Source organism: Pseudoliparis swirei, chromosome 17, assembly GCF_029220125.1.
Source record: "Pseudoliparis swirei isolate HS2019 ecotype Mariana Trench chromosome 17, NWPU_hadal_v1, whole genome shotgun sequence".
Lineage (NCBI taxonomy): Eukaryota > Metazoa > Chordata > Actinopteri > Perciformes > Liparidae > Pseudoliparis > Pseudoliparis swirei.
In genome coordinates this window covers 17,269,135-17,283,760 of record NC_079404.1, presented here as the reverse complement: position 1 = coordinate 17,283,760, position 14,626 = coordinate 17,269,135, and the positions used below count along the sequence as shown (strand labels likewise).

At 43.6% G+C, this 14,626-nt stretch overlaps 1 protein-coding gene across 1 annotated transcript in view; it reads right to left on the bottom strand.

Annotated features, from left to right (window-relative positions):
* Positions 1 to 1,978: 1,978 nt before the first annotated feature.
* Positions 1,979 to 14,626, bottom strand: part of lrpprc (leucine-rich pentatricopeptide repeat containing) — a 46,475-nt gene continuing 33,827 nt past the window's right edge. The window contains exons 29-38 of the mRNA XM_056435880.1: positions 14,055 to 14,175; positions 13,063 to 13,189; positions 10,566 to 10,654; positions 10,290 to 10,494; positions 8,236 to 8,363; positions 7,964 to 8,079; positions 4,632 to 4,706; positions 4,382 to 4,466; positions 3,324 to 3,466; positions 1,979 to 2,267 (exon numbers count right to left, since the gene is read on the bottom strand). Of these exons, the coding sequence (XP_056291855.1) occupies positions 2,196 to 2,267; positions 3,324 to 3,466; positions 4,382 to 4,466; positions 4,632 to 4,706; positions 7,964 to 8,079; positions 8,236 to 8,363; positions 10,290 to 10,494; positions 10,566 to 10,654; positions 13,063 to 13,189; positions 14,055 to 14,175 (1,161 nt within the window). The 3' untranslated portion in view covers positions 1,979 to 2,195. The remainder of the gene's footprint in view (positions 2,268 to 3,323; positions 3,467 to 4,381; positions 4,467 to 4,631; positions 4,707 to 7,963; positions 8,080 to 8,235; positions 8,364 to 10,289; positions 10,495 to 10,565; positions 10,655 to 13,062; positions 13,190 to 14,054; positions 14,176 to 14,626) is intronic.

Genomic DNA, 14,626 nt, shown 5'->3' with positions numbered 1-14,626 from the left:
CACAGCACTTACGTCAAAGTCCAAATGGGACTTTTTTTTTCTCCTTCTCGTCTCCATCTTTGCACATGATTAGAGCGCCACTTTGGCAGATCTCCATCGGCAGCTTTTGCTTGTTCCAATTTCCAATCTTCTTTTTTCTAAAGCTTTATCTTTTCTGTATATTTAAGGTTATTAAGCTTAACAATGTGCCGCCAGTATAGGAAGCGCTGGAGAAGGGGGGGGGGGAAGCCTAGTTGAGATTTAGTAAGTCACACTTAAAAAAAATGAAAAGAAGAAGAGCTTGTACTTGTGTGCTTATAGATTTATATTATGTAAGCTGTGTTATTGTACTGTTGCAATAGCCTGATAAATATTGTACAGACATGGTTTGAGTCCAAATTAGTAAAGTATTAAATCAAATTGCTCCACTTGTTTATCTGTGTCCTTAAATTCTCAGCTATCCTGTGAACTGGTCATTCAGTAACATGGTTTCATAACAATGAATGCTATGCACGCATAGGTTGTGTGTATAATTTTTTTATTTTTTTTATTAGTAACTTAAGCAGTCAAATAAATGCAGTGGATTAAATACTGATATTTCCCTGACATGTAAAGTAGCATAACATGGAAATACTCAAGTAAAGTAAAAATACTTATGAAGTACAGTTGTGAGTTACTTCCCATCACGGAGCTGCATGCACATGTGACCCAATTGTATGGAAAGTGTCTAGAAGTATTTTGTAAGAGGAATAAAATAAATAAAACGGTTCACCTCGGAAAGAAAAAAAACATTTAAAGAAATATTTTATTGGAGTTTATAGGTCGAAGTTTGATTATATGGATTTCTTATCTACCAACTGCATACAAAGTGTTCTCTAAGGATTCATAATTCATTCATAGCCGTCATCGATAAACCTTCCAGAGCCCTGGCATCGGGCAGACAGACTCTACAGGGCCCCTCAATGGAGCGGAGCCATTTGTGCTCCACGGTACCCGCTGCCTTGCACAAAGGTTCATTGTACCTCTAAAATAACATTTACACTACACAAATATCAGAATGAATGTTGTACATTATCAACATTGCCATCATCACTATTAGAAATAGTGCAGCGCACACAGTACTCATGTCAGCCCAGACAACTTGTATGAAAAAAGAAAGACATTTTGATTTGGAGGTCGGATTAGAGGACGAATCTTTAGGCCTCAGCTGTCGTCGGGGCTTTGGTGCTCTCTGTTGTACAATAAAACCTAAAGGACTTAAAACATTTAAATTCAAACATCTACAAACTAAAAGCAATACATGCTTCTGTGCCATATAGTGAGGCTATTGTGTGTGTGTGTGTGTGTGTGTGTGTTCTCCCCCCTCCTGGGTCCATCTAATGGTCTCCACTCTCCAACCAGGTTGTCTCGTTTCATCTTTAAATCCCCATTAATACACAAATTAGGGATTTGTAGCTCTCTCCCCAAACACACACTTTGGCTCTGCCTCAGTTCCCAGCTAATTAATCTCCGTTTTGATCCGGGCAAAGTGTTGAGGCGGCGGATCTTTGGAGGGGAGAAGGTGAACGCTTTTCAGCAGATTACTTCTTACATTTTATGTTTCAACATTATTATGCTTACGTATTAATTCATGTAAATCGCTGTGTTCACGAGAAGGAAAGACAGAGGGTGTATACGATGACTAATTACATACTCCACTATGACTTTTTCATCACATACTAAAATATGACTTCTTATTTTTGCTGACAAACCATATTACTACTTTTATATCTGACTTTTTTATTTTTGACATTTACTTTTCCTGGCATACTTTACTTCAAATGTTCTATTCATGTTATAACATGCTATGACAATACCATGTTACACTGACTTATACCATGGAGTTGTGAATGGCTCTTTAATGGAGCGGAGCCATTGTAGCAGTAATTAGCTCCACCTGTGTGTAACACGACCTAATGACGAACACAATAACGACAAACATATTTTAAACCACACAGACTCGGCTCAGAATGTGACATTTATTAGCATAAATACTTCTGTACATTCGACACTTCATCATCATCATCATCAATAATATTATCACGGGCCCAGTGGACAGAGTATAATATCTAACCGTTATAACACAATACTTGAGCTCAGACACTTATAAAAAAGAAGAAGGTGAGATAGGACACAAAAGTTTGGATCTGGAGGTCAGAGGAGACGAGGATGAATATCTATGCGTCGGCCGGCGTCTTGGCGTTTGCCGCTCTCTCCTTCAGCTTGTCTGCGTAAAACTTAAAAGACTCCTGGAAAGAGAAAGAAAGAGAAATCAGCATGAGTGTTTTTTTATTTGTAACCTTCATGAAATAATACGATGACTATAACAAATATTATGAAATTTAATGAAATAGAATACTATCATTTTATTTTTTTACTAATTACTTTTTATGAGTGATTATATTATATACGTTTTATTATATATTTTAAAAAAGCAGTCATGGTAATTAATGAGATATGTGCTAGTCATCCATTCGGATTTTGTTGATGTTTGTTCATGTTTGTAAAAGAGCATAAATCATTTAATTGAAATAAAACTATGCTCTCGCCTTACTGCATTACACATTCACATTATTTTCCACCAAGAGTTCAGGCACATTTATTCTTTTTGTATATAAACTAATTTGCTGATTTGCGACTCGTTCTCTTAAATTACTTCTCAAACCTGTTTTTAGATTGTTTTGCTGTCATCATGGTGTCGTAAACTCTAGATGGATAAGATGGAGAACAACCCAGACGGGTGGGTTCCTACCTGAGATGTGTCTATAAAAACTTCTGAACACCACGACTGTTCACCTTTCCCTCTCCTTCAACTCCTCCAGCTCTCTTTTGCTTATGAAACCCAGCAATCACTTCAATATCCTGACATCCAGTGAATAATGCAGCAGCTCCTCCATCCCTCCTTCTATCTCTGCACTGCAGGTGAGTGATGTGAAGGTAAGAGGTGGGCTTCACCCAACACCTGCCTCAAGGGGACAGTGCATTAAAGCACTGAGGCTGGGAGGGCCGTGTGTGTGTGTGTGTGTGTGTGTGTCCTCTGCCAGAAATAGAGCTACATATTTAGGTCATCTATAACGGCACCGATAATTGAACTGAAAATCAGTTTATATGTCATATTGTAACATTTCGATACTCTTTACTTCACTTCTCACGACATGGTTGAAGTCTCTTTGGTGTTAATTACAGAAACAGCACGTTCAGTTAGTTTCTGTCCAACAGCTTTGAACACTGGACTCAATTGACGTGTGTGTGTGTGTGTGTGTGTGTGTAGCATCTCCTCCTCAGTGTGTGTGTGTGAGACTCACAGGGGGCTCAGTGAAGGGGACCGTCTCTTCTGCCTCACGGTAAAGCCCAGCAAGTCGTTTGAGTGACAGCTCGTCGATGGTGGCGCCCTCCTCCTTTATCTGCTCATACAGAGCCTTGGCTGACGAGAAGTCCTTATCCAGAACTGCAACACAAAGAGGACGAGGCGAGAGAAGGAGTCGGTGAATGAGGCAAAAACCTAAACATGTCACAAAACTAATCATAATGCAAACATTGAGCTTTGACCAGAATAATATATTGTTTCTAAGATGCTGCTGTGCACGTTCAGCAAAGCAGACGGTGGAAAAGAAGAACGTGTGTCGTCCTCCAGTTGTGGAGTCGTGATTGGACAAGGTAGAATATAGAAAACTAAAGCAAAATAATAACTTTGAGTTTCACCGTTTTCAATACCACAAAAAGATTTAAAACTTATAGATCTGTAATCAGTTACGACCCGAAATGGTGAAAATGATTTTCCGTCAATGTGAAACCTCATGAGTGTGTCAAAGAGACAAAAGTGGAAAGTAAGTTCACTACCAAAGAAAAAAGAAGAGAAGAGCAAGTTAGAAAAACAAGAGAAATGAACCCCCCCCCCCCCCCTGAAAGATGAAAAGAGGTTGAGCAGAGCGTTTCCCGATGGCTGCCTTGACCGGCCAGCTAGCTGATGCTAATTAAATAGTCATGTCTCCTCATCTCTGGTGTGACACGGTACGCAAGAGGGGAGACGGGAGGGTCAGAAGGAGCAATATAAATTATGGGAGGACAAAACCGAGGACAAGAAAAGACGGGAGTAAAAAGGGCGAGAGAAAGACGTGGAGGAGAGAAAAATAAAAACTGGTTGAGTGGTGGACTGTGTTACGATTAACACGCTAGGCCAGCCAGGACGGCAACTCGTTAGAGGACATGTGTTCTCATAACCCCTGAATGTCTGCCTACACACACACACACACACACACACACACACACACACACACACACACACACTCCTTGACCTGATGCATTGTTAATGTGTCCGCCTGCTGCACCAGACCAGGCCTGTGCGTGTGTGTGTGTTTCTTACCATAGGATTTCATCAGGTACGGGTTCAGAACCTCCTTCTCAGTGAAGTCTGGGATCAGGCTCAGCAGGGCCTGGATCTTGCCCATCTGTGCACGCAAACAATAAAGTGAACATACAAAACAATGTTGATTAACTCGTACTTGGTGAGTACAAAGTAATCATTGCTAACAGAAATCACGGGGGAAAAAGTTCACAAATTCTCTTTTAAAAATGTAGCTCCTCCAGAGATGAGTCCCAATGTGTGAGTGTACCTGTCCGGGCCTTTGAGCCTTCTGAGACAAGTAGGACACCAGCACCTCCTTCTGTTCCGCCACGGCGTTGCAGCGCTACGGCAAGACGAGAGGGACACAAGAAATGTGAGATCATCTCGAAGATATTCACTCTCCAACCTCTGCTCTACACATTCAAACTGGACATAAACACACATGCATTCATAACCCACACGGAGGTGAGAGCCTTATTGTGGATTTAATAACGACTTGTTTCTTAATTAATTTAAAGGTCACGTCAGAATGCATAATTATGTCCTCTTGGTCACATTGAAGGATATCTCCAGACATCCTCATGGATCCATTTTCTTCATATATGGATCCTATCCGTGTTGATATTATCCACTATATCAGCATGTGGAGACACAACAGTGGAATGTGTTAATGAATTATTCATCCGATTGTATAGTTGGATGAATAAATAACAAAAAGGCAATTTTGGTGCACTACACCTTAATATGATGAAATCTTTAAAAAAACAATGTCATGCAAGCATACATACAATATTCGGTGTGTGTGTGACGGCAGGAGATGCATTAACGTTACTGAGTGAGTGAGTTTGTTCTCCTGGCTGAGCAGCAATGAGGTCCGATTACTAGCCAGTCGTAAACTAACACATTTCACTTCTTCTGCACCTCGTACAGAATTTAAGGAGAGTGGCCTGTAAGGCTTTTAACATCTCTCACACACACGCATACACACACACACACACACGGAGCAAGTCGCCTTCTTTCTGAATCACCGAGCGGCAGAGCGGCTCGAGTACAATCAGACAATTAGACCAACCCTGTGCCACTTCACTCCACTTCGCTCCCTCTCCTTTTATTTTTCCCACTCGCTACGCCGACCTCTCCCGAAGGCGACGCCACAACAGACCAGGCCTCCTGTTTCCCACTGCCTAAAAGCTCTGGATACCCAGGGAATGCCTCCTTTCCTCAATGCCCCCCCCCCACATCCCAACACACACAAGCAGTTGCAGAGGAGTCCGTAAAGCCGCTGCCTCACCGCTTCCCTCCGTCAACGTTTCACTTCTTAATGACGAACTTCCTCTCCTCCCACCGGCCTCCTCTCCCGATAGCCTCGTCGTCATCATTATTGACTGCTTGCCTACTTAAAAGCTTTTCGGAGTTTTTATCCCGGCCGCTACCCTCCAGTGACCCGGGACGAGCAGCTTCCAGTCGGAGAGGAGGACGCGGGCCACGAGGAAGAAGCGAAAAAGGGAGCGCTCCAGTTCACATCGGGACAAACTTAACTCAAGACAGACGGGAGAACACATGCTTCAGCTTCTGATCATGGAGTTCTGTAGCATTTAAATGACTCTCCATGCCCGGGTTCAAGAGGCATGTCATCCCGACTACCAGCAGGTGATTATCTCACCAACTTTAAAAGCCGGTTGCCATTTTGCGCTGCCTTCTAATCACTTTTATTTTGTTTTTAGAACTATTGCCTCGAGATTTCTATCCATGATCATGCTTTCGTCAAAAAATTTTTTTTTATTTTAATCCGTTTACATTTGTAATGTCCGTAGAGCTCTTTGAAGTGCGTCTCAACTGTGCTGAGAGAGGTGCAGGACATTGTAAACCTCCATGTGGCGTTGGCCTGCCGAGCCTCTACGGTACAGACATCAAATACAAAAGTTCATCCCACTTCCATCTCTACTTGGTCTTCTGATATGAAACCTGATAGACTTTTTAAAAAAATTTTTTGTTCCCACCTCAGAGAGAAAGGGGTGGAAAAAACAAGCTGCATATCAAGCAAGATGCATATTATAACTTTTAAAAAGAATGTAATCCATAGTTTGTATTTAAATAGTGATGAAGACGAGAGTAGCAAGTAATGCATCTGTTCATTAACATTCATGCCAGTCAGACATCCCTGTTTAAAGATTGAGAGGGATAACCAGTCGAGTTGTCGTGGAGGATTGTAGAAGAGCAGACGCAAGTCTCCTCCACGTTGGAGTGGGTTTTATAATTATCTGCGTCTTCCAGATTCCCTCAGTGTTGGTTTGGTTTGGAAGCGTTGGAGTTATTGACACACTCGGTTACAACAACAAAAAGATAAGAAAGCAAAGTCAGGCTGTAGATGTGTATGTGTCCCACTCTGTTTTCATGAATTACGCGCCCGATGTTCTACTGGGTCTTATAATTATATTTCAAAATGCTGGTGTCGATTATCTCACCTTTGATTGCCTATTCGATGTATTAAATACTCAGATCTAGTTGCATTAATAGCCCTTCGTATGCTTTTGATATATCCCAGAACTCACAACAAACGTATGTCAGGGTGAACATGTGAGCAGCTAAGATTGTGTGACAAGGACACAGATTCCTTTCATCATGTTTAAAAAGTGATGTGCCGAGTCATATAACCGTGTTCATTAGTGCCACACATGCAACTGAATGACTGAGAGGGGTAAACACACCAGCTGAGAGAGAGAGGGAGAGAGAGAGAGAGAGAGCAAGAGAGAGCAGCGTCTTCATCACCATCTCCAGAGTTTCTCCATCTCTTTTTGCTTCTTCGTCATCTGCATCCTTCTTCTCGTCTCTCACCCATCGAGCCGATTCATATTTATGTCCCCGGGCTCAATGCAAAAGTCATTGAGCTGAAACATGTGAACTGTGTTGAATAAGTGAAGGGGCAGGAGGCCAATTTCAGACCACTAGACTCACTGGTGGAATGTGTGGGGAAGCACTTCCTGTGAGCCTGGATGAATAAGTCAGCGTCTCCATCATCACTCGGGTCCGACAACTGGACGAATGCATCACCGGGTCCCTTGTCGATTTGTCTCTTTTCTTCAGATTGTAATTACATTGATGGTCATTTTAAATGTAGTCCAGAGTGAGACACTCAAATAGAAAAGTGCCGACCGGGACAAAATGCTCCAGATGATATAAAATGTAGTTTAAGTGGTCACAAAAAGTTAAAAAACAAACATTTCGGAGCTTTTCTCAGGGTGTGCCGGTTGGAGAAGTAGCGGCACATGGCCGTCTGAAACGGAACAGTAAACTCAATATGTGTCACTAAAGCAGATTGTTGTATTTTGAAACCAATTAGAGATCGTGGTTCATCCAGAAGCAACCCTCACCTCCTCTCCTCTGTGCACAGAGACGAAATGGAGAGGAATAAATGCGTGTTCATGTTTAAATAGTGATGAGAAGTGAGCGGGAACAGCAAATAATGTATCGTCATAATGATCATCATGAATGCCGGTCTATTTCCCTGCCGTATTAATAAAAGTGCATCTCAAGTCGGCCTCTGAGGACCAACGCCACATACACAAACACACACACACACACACACACACACACACTCACAGCCAGCAGGAACTTGGCGTCCTCGACTTTGTCCATGTCCAGCAGCTGGAGGAAGAGGTCTGAAGTTGGTCTGTAGCAGGAAAAGTGGTTGGCCAGCCGCTCCGCCATCGCGCTCACTGCAACACAGCACGAACACGTCACTCTACGCTCTCTGGTTTTATTATAAGTTTCTTTTTAGGACTGGACTGCATTCATCATTTTGCGTGTGGTTTTATATTTAGCATTTCTATTGCTTTCTACATGACCGCACCGAGTGTGGTTGTGCGTCTTACACTTGTCTAAAGCTTTGTCGTTGTCATCTTCCAGGACCTTCCTGAAGACGAAGGACATGCTGGGGCTTATGATGTTCTGACTCATGTAGATCGCCTCCAATATCTCCACCGCGGAATCCACGTCACCACTAAGGAGTGAGAGGGAGGGGATTCAGATTTGGTTAATTAGATTAGATCAGGACAACACATGCACATGTTTAATATTCAAAGAGATAAAGAAAAGTGGAGAATAAACTCTTTCCTAAGGATTAATAAGAAGGTGAACAGGTTTCTCTCATGATTCTGACACATCCTCGTTCCATAAAGGGCACACTTCTTCCTGCATTGGATGTTGTGAGATACAATGTCCATTTTGGTGTTAATTGCCAGAGATACTGGGGCTGGGAGTAAAACAATACAAACATAAGTAATCAGACAAACCATAACCAACCCCTTTAAATGTGATTTTACCCTTTATTATATTATATGAGAAACTGGCCAGATTAAAGAAGTTCATTTATTTTCTCCCACTAAGTGCAGACCAACTATTTCTCCCCCTGATACACACACACACACACACACACACACACATTGTGACTTGCTTTTCTGCCTTAACCAAACAAAGCCTGCGCACCAAAGCAATACAAATCTAAAACAACTCAATCTGGCAACCCCACCTCGCTGCTAACACTTTACGCTCCCCCCCCGCCCCCCACCTTCAGCAGTCGTAATGAATATTTAACACACAGTGTGTGTGTGTGCGTCTCCGTGTTTGTACATGCGAGCGCTGAGGAACATATCTACGCCGATCGTTGCGACTTGGACCGTCTGAATAATTCAGCGGGGGGCCCCTCGAAATGTGGCGCTCCGCGATCCGGGCCCGCTTGCTTTCCCGCCCCGGCTCTTAACCAGTCAGCTTGACTCAGATACAGCGGGGACGCAGGTGTCACAGCCGCTCAGAGCGCTGCTGCTGGGCGGGGTCAAGGTTCAAGCCGACAGGCCTGCGCCGCGATGGCCAATCGGGCGTGAGACCGTCTTGCTGTTCCTCACTTCCTGCCGTCCGCCGCTCGCGCTGGGGCACGGCGCCAATGCAGCAAGTGGCGCAATGAAAGTTTGATGCATAATGTGTTTTGTATATTTGTTCTCTCGTTGTTTGAGAAGCGACAAAGCAGACGTGGAGGATGGGCGTTTTCAGGACATTAAGAGGAAGCCATGAATAATCCTATTACGCTTGTGTTTCCTATTTGTATCTGACGCCCCGCTCGCACTGTAAGCTTTCACCTTAACCCTTGTGTCGCCTTCGGGTCAATATGACCCGATTCAATGTTTAACCCTCCTGTTACCTTTATATTTACTAACATATTTAACCCTTGAGGTCAATATGACCCCAGCTATTAAAATCTCCAGAAAGTTATTAGAATTAATATTGTTTTCCAAGTTTAAGTGTGAGGTACTTTATGTTTGTTTGTTGGCTCCCGAAAGAACACCGACATTAAACATTGAATCGGGTCAAAATGACCCGAAGGCAACACAAGGGTTAAGAGTGTGTCACCATGAGTCTCGTCACACTCTGCTGCTGGTGTTGCATTAAACTGTTTATCACTGCGTGCCGCTCAGTAAGAGCCACAGAGTTTACAAAATAGGAGAAAAAGACATCACACAGCATTGCAAATTGCGTCGGATATTGAAAAAATAATGTTTTGCTCGTGCAACATGGAGCCCTCAGCCCAGCGACAGCAATTTGTTTTTCAGTTTGGCGTCTGCACTCCATTTGACTGCACGGACAGAGGTAAAGGTGACATGAGGGCCACTTTCTCGAAACGTGACATTTTAGGGAAATTTCCGGAAAGTCACACGCGTCTACTAGATGTGACTTATAAGCGACGTGAATCAAGAGTTAAATCTCCTTTGTTGAGACCTTTATGGGAGCGTTGGATCTTTTAAATGACGCAGATGGCTCACTGAATCGAGACGATTGCATTCGTCAGAAATGTAAAAGTCAGTCACAAACTTTAAGTGCAATTCAAAAACAGAAAACACAAGTTCAGTGATGTAAGTGCCATGCATGCGCTTACTTCTTGATGTGTGCGAGGGCTATGTTGTTGTCAAACACCATTCTGGACATGTTGAGCATCGTGCCGAGGCCCTTCATCAGCGAGTCCACTTCCTGGATCCCCGCCACGTCGCCGTGGCTACCCAGGACCTGAATCAGCCTGGTGATGGCGAGCTGCGAGGGCATCTGGTTCAGCTCCAGCATCGACCTCAGTTTCTCCAGAGCCTCTGTGGAGGAGTGCAAGAGGTGAGTGTGTGTGTGAGATATGAGTGTGTGTGTGTGTGTGTGTGTCTCTCACCTTTAGACTGGCCTTGCTTGCTGTGTGTGACGATGATCAGACTGTTGGCAATATCACTCAGCATGAAGCCTGGCATGCGTGACGTCGCACTGAGAGACACAAACACGTTCTTAGTTATCAACGTACAACGACTCACTTCTCATGTGAGACGATCTGTTGAGGATGATTTTCTTAAGCTCGTGCTTCCAATGACAAAACAAATGACAGATTTTAGACAATGATCTCTCTACTGTGGCGCCACATTGGCCAATATGATGATGAGTTACTGTGAAGGTGATTTTATCACGCCGCGTGTATACGAAGCTTTTAACATTGCAGTCAACGTAGGGCGGGGCAATGAATCAATACGATAATTGATGGCCTTTAATGGAATCATATTGTGATGGAAAAATATATTGAGATAATATGATAGTCGTGCCATCTCAAATTAAAATAACAAGCACATACCAACTCAAAGTTTCACATCCGATTATTTGCACTAATGCTTTTAATTAAATGAGAAAATACTCTTAATTCACACAGAAATGAGTGAATGTTAGGATGCTAAAACGCTGAACACCATCATGTCAACGCTGACCTTATGAGCGGGTCAGACGTTGGCGTTCAGCCCAAACTGAGCGGCTCATCTGTGGCATCATTGTGTCAAATGTAATCCCAAATTGGATTGACCTTACAATAGCATGATGCATCAATCCGTAAATGTGCTGGGTGAAACCGCAGATGCTGTACGAGTCTGTACCGCACATATCTCTGGCTTCTTAGTCTTCAGCACAGAGGCCATCATAAGGCATCGCGTCCAGGAACTTATTAGACTTTACACAGACAAAGAGGATAAACACACGAGCTGGAAGAACGAAGACGGACAGAACAATGGGAACAAATGTGATCGACAGGCCGTCTGAGCCTCTTGTAAAGCGCTTGCTGTAAACCAGAAAATACAGACATCAAACAGTTGATTACTTCCTGCTGAGCCGCTGCACATGAGCGTTTTGTATATCCGTGTGGAGGATGACGCCAGGATGGGGGCTGGACGCTGCGGTATCCAGGTCCCTGACTTTCCGCCCCTCGCCATTTGCTGCCCTCCTCCTTTTCATTTCTTTGCCACTAAAACCTCAATCAAGCTTGCCTCTCGTTTTTTCTTCTTCTTCTTCTTTAAATTGTTATTATAGCCCTGCAACAAGATTAATCCGTCCGCTCAATTGAGCATCAGGCTGGCAATCCTTATCGCCGCGACGACACCAGGCCAAGCGGCATCCGGCAGCCGCTGCGACAGGGTCAGCGCGGAGATTGGAGCGCTAACAGGGTCGCCGACGGATTGCCGTGGAGACCAAGCGGTGGGGTCAGAATTATTCTTATCGGGTGGGAGAAAATCTCTGGAGGCTGTCTCGCGCTCACCCCCCTCCCCCCCAAACACTCACTCGCCGTCTCCTTCGAGGGGTATCGTGCGTCAGCCAATGGATCCAACATCCACCCCTTCCCCTCTCTCATCACTCTCTCCCAATCCCTTAATCTCACCATAAACACCCCGCTGCTCAATTCTGTACAGATTATCCCAAAACAAACACGCACACAGAGAATTAATGCCTATAGCGTCTTCATTAACCTCCTAGCTGATTAAATCTAGCCCTCCTCGCCTCCCACACTCCTCCTTTCCACGTTCAGCTCTTTTTTATCTCCTTCCTTTCCTCCCCATTTCCATCTTCCCCGGACTCTCCTCTCAGCTCATTTCACTTCTCATTTAGAGTGCAGATAAACGAAGCTTTTATCCAGGCAGGGATGCCGTGGAGCAATTCAAACAGAGGCTGGAGATGGGTTATCACTTGTATTGCCTCACGCTCGTTGAAACAGGGGTCCAAAATTGATACGATTATTCCTCATAACATAAGGGAGCGAAAACATGTAGGGAGCAGAAAACAGGGAAGAGGCTGATAGTGTAATGGGTGTTTTTACATGTTTTTCACTCCACTTCCCTACTAATTATTAAATGCATCTCTTTATTTTAACACTTTGCTTCAGTGTTTTTTCCCCTCTGCAGCGAGAAAGTGACACAAAGACAGGGACAAAGAGAGCTAAAGAAAGGAAGGAGATTACCTTAAAAGACAAACAGAGAAGATCAGCGCTGCACTAAGCTCAGATCTTTAATACCTCTTTGGTCTGTCCATTTGTCTCCAGGCCTAAACCCCGATATGGCCCCCGTAACACAACAACACATGATATATTTCTAATTGGAAGAAGATTGATGTTTTTGCGTCCCAGAAAACCAAAATGAATCTGTACACCCAAGCGTGTGTGTGTGTGTGTATATGGGCTTAGTAAGAACCACTGTCCATATCCAGCAGGGCTGAGTGCGTTCTCACACAATCAGTTTATAATCCTCACGTCTATCTCGGAGATGGCGTTGTAGCCTGAGGTGACCTGGTGCAGCCGACTGAGGAGACGGTGAAGTCGCGGAGCATTAACGACACGACGAGTTGACACACTGCGAAGACTAACTCACATGTCCTTGACTGCCATGGCGTCCTCAAAGGATCCCTTGGCCAACAGGGAGCGGATCAGTATATCGTAAGGGGCGGGGCCTAATGCCACACCCTTTCCATCGGCCTCCTTCACCATCGTATAGGCTTCTGTAAAATAGTCAAAGATTGGACAGGATCAAGAAAAGATGAATTTGTAGAGAATCTTATTATTATTTGATTTATAGATTAATCTGCTTTAACAAAGATGGCTGCAGCGGTGAACTTCAACGTTAACGTCTTCATCTCATTCAACTAAATTAATATTTAATTTGGTGATTCTTGCAGCAGGTGACTACAAACAGTTTGAATTCAGTTTCAAATGTGTATTGATATGTCAGCTATGCTTTGGAAATTGAGAACAAAAAAGACAGAATTATAAAATACATTGCACTTCAGTGGCACTTAAATAGCACTTACTTATGGTACTTTTGTAGTTCGACTATGTTGAGGAAATGTTACTTCCTGTATTCTTGTTGTTCTTAGTTTGTACTCTTGGTTGAATGCACTTTTTGTAAGTCGCTTTGGATAAAAGCGTCTGCTAAATGACATGTAATGTAATGTAATAAATACACATTAACTTGATTTTTTTTCCAGCTGCAGACAGTAACATCTGCGAAGCTGGATGATACAGATCCAGTGAATTCTCTCCAAAACAGACTTATATTTATCAAATTAGATTTAGATCAACTTTATTACGACACACAAGGACATGCTTTAGTTCCAGTACTCCAGACATGACAGCATAAAGCTCCAATAATTGCTGTATATTTTAATAACTAGTTATTTGCTTAACAAACGTAAATGTGATCAGGGCTGCTGGAGTTTTTCTGTCTCTTAATGTTCAAAGATATTATTGTAGCCTCAAATTAAAACATCACACATCTCAGACAGGTGGACATTTTTTAAACCCGCTTCCTTTGTGTTGGGCTCGGTGTCATGTGGGACAACAACACTGGGACCTGTGGCTGCTTACCGTTGGCCCTGTTCTTTTTACAGAGGGTCATCACACGGATCCGGTATTCATCAGTGTTGGTTGTGGAGACGGTTGCTTCCGTCTTGACCTGCTGTGTGGGGTCAGCCTTTTGGTACCAGGTCTGGAAATGACACAAAAGAAAAACAGTGATAAATCTCAAAATTACAGCTTTATCCAGTGTACACACACATGTTCAACTGCATTCTGGCAATGAACTTGTGTGTATGAATGCAATACTGCTGGGCAGGCAGGGCAGGGTCCCCTCATGCTCAGTCACCCGTAAAGCAGTGAGGGGAGGGGGTTAAGCTGTTTTGGCTAGGGGCAAATTAGGTCTGGCACCCCAGGGGCAAAATGAAGCGAGCGTATGCGAGTGTGTGAATGTCGAAGCGGCCGAGTCAACTCAAGCGCCCCAGGGGTCACCAAGTCCATCGCTCCAGGCAACAGCAATCACTTCCCGTCTCATCATGCTTCGGGCTGTTGGAGGACACTCGCATGCAAAACAAAGGAGAGGAGAAATGCAGCAATGCATCGCAGTAATATTATATTATTTAAACCCAAACTTCTTGTATTAA